At 41.1% G+C, this 4198-nt stretch overlaps 1 protein-coding gene across 1 annotated transcript; it reads left to right on the top strand.

Moving 5' to 3' along the window:
• Window positions 1-333: 333 nt before the first annotated feature.
• LOC120150236 (receptor-like serine/threonine-protein kinase At3g01300) lies at window positions 334-2511 on the top strand. Its single transcript, XM_039162923.1, has 6 exons — window positions 334-550; window positions 705-1024; window positions 1134-1272; window positions 1386-1519; window positions 1597-1720; window positions 1810-2511. Exons 1-6 carry the CDS (start codon window positions 436-438, stop codon window positions 2262-2264), a joined length of 1287 nt encoding a protein of 428 aa, XP_039018854.1. The 5' UTR covers window positions 334-435; the 3' UTR covers window positions 2265-2511.
• The last annotated feature ends 1687 nt before the right edge of the window (window positions 2512-4198 follow it).

Below are 4198 nucleotides of genomic sequence, written 5' to 3'. Positions count from 1 at the left end.
AGGGATTATATTGGTCAAATAGTAAAAAAAAGGTAAAAAATGAATTTTTTACTAAAGTAGAGGGGTCATTTTAAGTATTAAGCCAAAATTAAATAATGAGTGAGAGAGAGAGAGAGGAATGGGCATCCATCCCCACGCAAAAAGAAAAGAAAAGAAAAGGTGGTGGCAAAAAAGTTCTTTTTGTACACACTTGCAATGATGGTTTATGGCGATCATCAATTCATGCCTTGCTGCTATCTCCCTTTCCTTCTTTTTTCCCTCCTCTTTTCTCTCTCTCTATCTCCTTCATCCTTTCCTTTCCTTTCCTTTCTACCCATGGCTACTCTTTTCTTCTTCTACTCCTTGTGTTCATGCAATCATAGTGCCATCCCATGAGACATGTTCTTTTTGAATTAACTAAGCTAACAGTTTTGTCTCCAAACTCAACACTTCACCATGGAAGACAACAACTGTGGCTGTTGGTCTGTCTTGAAACGCAGCGTCTGCAAGTCCTCTGCTCCTCGTGACTCAGCTAACACCATTCCTCGTACTAGTCTTGTTTATGATAATGGTATTTCTCTTCAGCTTTTGCCCTCCTTTTTGTCTTGAAATTGCCAATGTTCTTGTTGGTATTTTCTGTTGTTTGAATGATTCTCAAATTGAATTTATGTTGTTTCTTTAGCTGTTATGAAATCATGACTTGTAATCCAATCCCCTGTGTGTAGCTACTGAAACAAGGTATCTAAATGCAAGTAACAGAGAACTTTACCCTCCAAATGAAGCTGGTCTTTCATCTGATAATCCTGAACCACCGCCATCAGATAACAAATCTCCATGCCAGCTTCTCCAATTTACATTTCAGGAGCTGAGATCGGCTACCGTGAACTTTAGACCCGACAGCATACTTGGGGAGGGTGGTTTTGGCTATGTCTTCAAAGGGTGGATTGAGGAAAACGGTACAGCTCCGGCGAAACCCGGTTCCGGGATCACGGTTGCGGTCAAGAGCTTGAAGCCAGATGGTCTACAAGGCCATAGAGAATGGGTGGTTAGTAGAAAAAATATGTGCTTTGGGTTAGTAGATTCAATGTCAGAGACTAGTGGTGGAATTCTGAAACCTGAGAGGTTTAACTTTGAATGATTCTTGTTTAATGCAGGCTGAGGTTGATTTTCTCGGACAGCTTCATCATCCTAATCTTGTTAAACTCATCGGTTACTGCATCGAAGACGATCAACGGCTGCTTGTGTACGAATTTATGACCCGAGGAAGCCTCGAAAACCATCTTTTCGAAGTGAGTTTCGTTGTTTCTTACTGTGATACTAAACCAACTTAGTTGCTGATATAGTTTTCTCCGATTCGGTATTCGCCGACTATACCGGCTGATGTTGCCTTGTCTGATTTCGCAAAGGGACAATACCTCTTCCATGGTCCAATAGAATCAAGATTGCACTTGGGGCAGCAAAAGGGTTGGCCTTTCTCCATGGTGGTCCAGAACCGGTCATTTATAGAGATTTCAAAACATCCAACATTTTACTTGATTCGGTATGTAAATTTGTTGGATTAATGTAGGTGATTGTATCAACTAGTATGGAATCACTAGTATGGGATTTGTTTTCCAGGAGTATAACGCAAAGCTTTCGGATTTCGGTCTCGCGAAAGCCGGTCCTCAAGGAGACAAAACACACGTTTCTACCAGGGTTGTTGGAACCTATGGCTACGCCGCACCCGAGTATGTTATGACAGGTATCAGAATTTGTGCAAGATGATCATACATCAAATTCCATGGATAGAAGGTAACCATGGTGTGCCATTTTTTGGATTGTTTTTTGCAGGACACTTGACGTCGAAGAGCGATGTCTACAGCTTCGGTGTTGTATTACTTGAGATTTTGACAGGCCGGAGATCAATGGACAAAAAGCGGCCTAGTGGCGAGCAGAATCTTGTTACTTGGGCTCGACCATATTTAGCTGACAAGAGAAAGCTTTACCAACTGGTGGATCCTCGCTTGGAGCTGAACTATTCTCTTAAAGCAGTACAGAAAGTTTCTCAATTAGCTCACAGTTGCCTCCTTCGGGACCCGAAATCCCGTCCTACGATGGACGAAGTCATGAAAGTTCTCGCTCCATTGCAGGATCTTAATGATCTTGCCATCTTATCCTACCACACTCGTCTATCTCAACAAGGGAGACGAAAAAAGAAACCAGAGGGATCTCAGCAACTGTCCAATACTCATTCCAAAAGCATCAGAGATTCTCCCTTGAATACCGGCAAACAGAGGTGTAGATGATCCGAAATCGACTCCTCCAGCCATCATTCGCTCAACTATCAAATGAAAACATATGCTTGGAATGCCACGATCGCATTTTCCGATGTGTGAAGACAATATTGCTGGAGGCATAAGGGTTGGAAGAGGTAACCATGAACTCGGGGCACCATTCCTCGCGATTTCCCGCTGTTGTAATTAGATCAAACCCCCCCATTTCAGAGACTGGTATTTGCAGCTACTAGCTGAATGTCTAATTTCTTACTGAGTTGGAAATTTGCATTATGCTTCTCCATTGACATTAGTATGCTTTTGCTTAAAATCTACATACTCTTCAAACGAATGCGATGGTTGCGTTCGTTCGGTAAGGACATTTCAAGAAAAATGAAGAGTCAAAAATGTTATAATTTGCAGATGAGCCTGCACAGGGTCAGCCTGATTCACCTCAATTTCAACGGTATGTAATACCATTCTTAAAACCACTTTCAAAGAGTAGAGTGTGCAACAAATGCATGTTGACATCAGTTGTGCATTTGTATCACATTCCATCTCGGAATCTTTCTGAGATTTCCTTTATTCTGCAAAATCATTTTCCACAAAGGCTATGATTTTCAAAAGATTTCCCATTTTCTTTACAAACAAAAGTGGTTTACTTACATTTGCATTTCGTCAACTTTCTTTTATATTAATATATATATGGACCGAGGGGGCAGACCGGGTAATCGATACCTAAAAATTTAAAATTATTATATATTTTTTAAAAAAATTCTATTTATTTTCTATTGAAAATCTCTTTTAGCCCTCTTGAAATTCTTCTATTCCTAAAATTATAAAAGTTTACCCCACAGTTGATTTGTTGACCTATGAATGGAAATGAAGTTTCTAGGATCCACACAAATATACACAAAAAAGGCCAGTATATAAACTCCAATTGTCACACTCTAATTTAGGGGTTAAATTTTAGTAAATATAAAGTATCGAATTAAAGTTGTATCTCGGGAGAAATTGAGGATTTAATTGTAAAATTTTAAAGTTTACATATTGTTTTAGGAAGTGCAGGAAAATTTAGGGACTTAAATTCAAATTTACCAATTTTTATAAACAGATCAACAACCCGAATTAAAGAAACCCCAAATTAACAACTCAAAACACTAATTTCCCCCCCGATTCGAAGCCTCGCCCGGCTCCCATGCCCTTGGCGTCTAGCCACCTTTGTCGCACTCCAATGCCACTAGCATGACCGGTGTCCTCTGATGACCAATCCCCAGTCGTCAACGACCCAGATAGATCGTCAAATGCCGTTAACTGAAGGGAGGAATTCATTTCGTCGTCGCCGCTTCTCTCCCCGATTCCAGTCGTTCTTGCCAACCTTGAGTCTCATCGCCCTTCCCATCGTGTTACCCTGTCAGTTCCTCTTAAAACCCGACCCGTGGGTCGAAGCATTACCGTCATTAATCGTCGTCGGCGTGGGTAAGGGTTTCGATCATTTGTTTTATTTTAATTATGATGGTTTGGGACTGAAGTTTGAGTTGTTTATTGCTTGATATGTTTTGTGGATGATTTTGGGAAGAATCAGCCATCGACCAGACCTCTTCTCGTCGGTTCACGCGTCGTCGAGTTCGCGTGGGGCTTGTCTCCAGCCCTGGATCCTTCTCGAACCAGTCCAGTCGGTCTGGACCGGCCTGAACTGGTCAATCCGGTTTGAACAGAATCGACTCGTCTGCCTGACCCGACCCGTTGACTTTGATCAGAATTGATCGTTGACCGATCAGACCATTGACTTTGACTGATCTAACCGTTGACTTTGACAAAAAAAGTCAAAATTTTTGAAAAGCCCTATTTTATATTTTTCAATGTCCTGAGTCCGAATCCGAAGTTTATTTTGCCAAATTCACACCCGGTAAGCCGTTTTTCAGAGATTTACCTTCGGATTCAATATGATTTCTAAATTAAGTTCA

The sequence above is a fragment of the Hibiscus syriacus genome, unplaced genomic scaffold, assembly GCF_006381635.1.
Source record: "Hibiscus syriacus cultivar Baekdansim isolate YM2019G1 unplaced genomic scaffold, ASM638163v2 tig00111022_pilon, whole genome shotgun sequence".
Taxonomy (NCBI): Eukaryota; Viridiplantae; Streptophyta; class Magnoliopsida; order Malvales; family Malvaceae; genus Hibiscus; species Hibiscus syriacus.
Note: the sequence above shows the minus strand (reverse complement) of the source record. Positions and strands in the feature narration are given on the sequence as shown.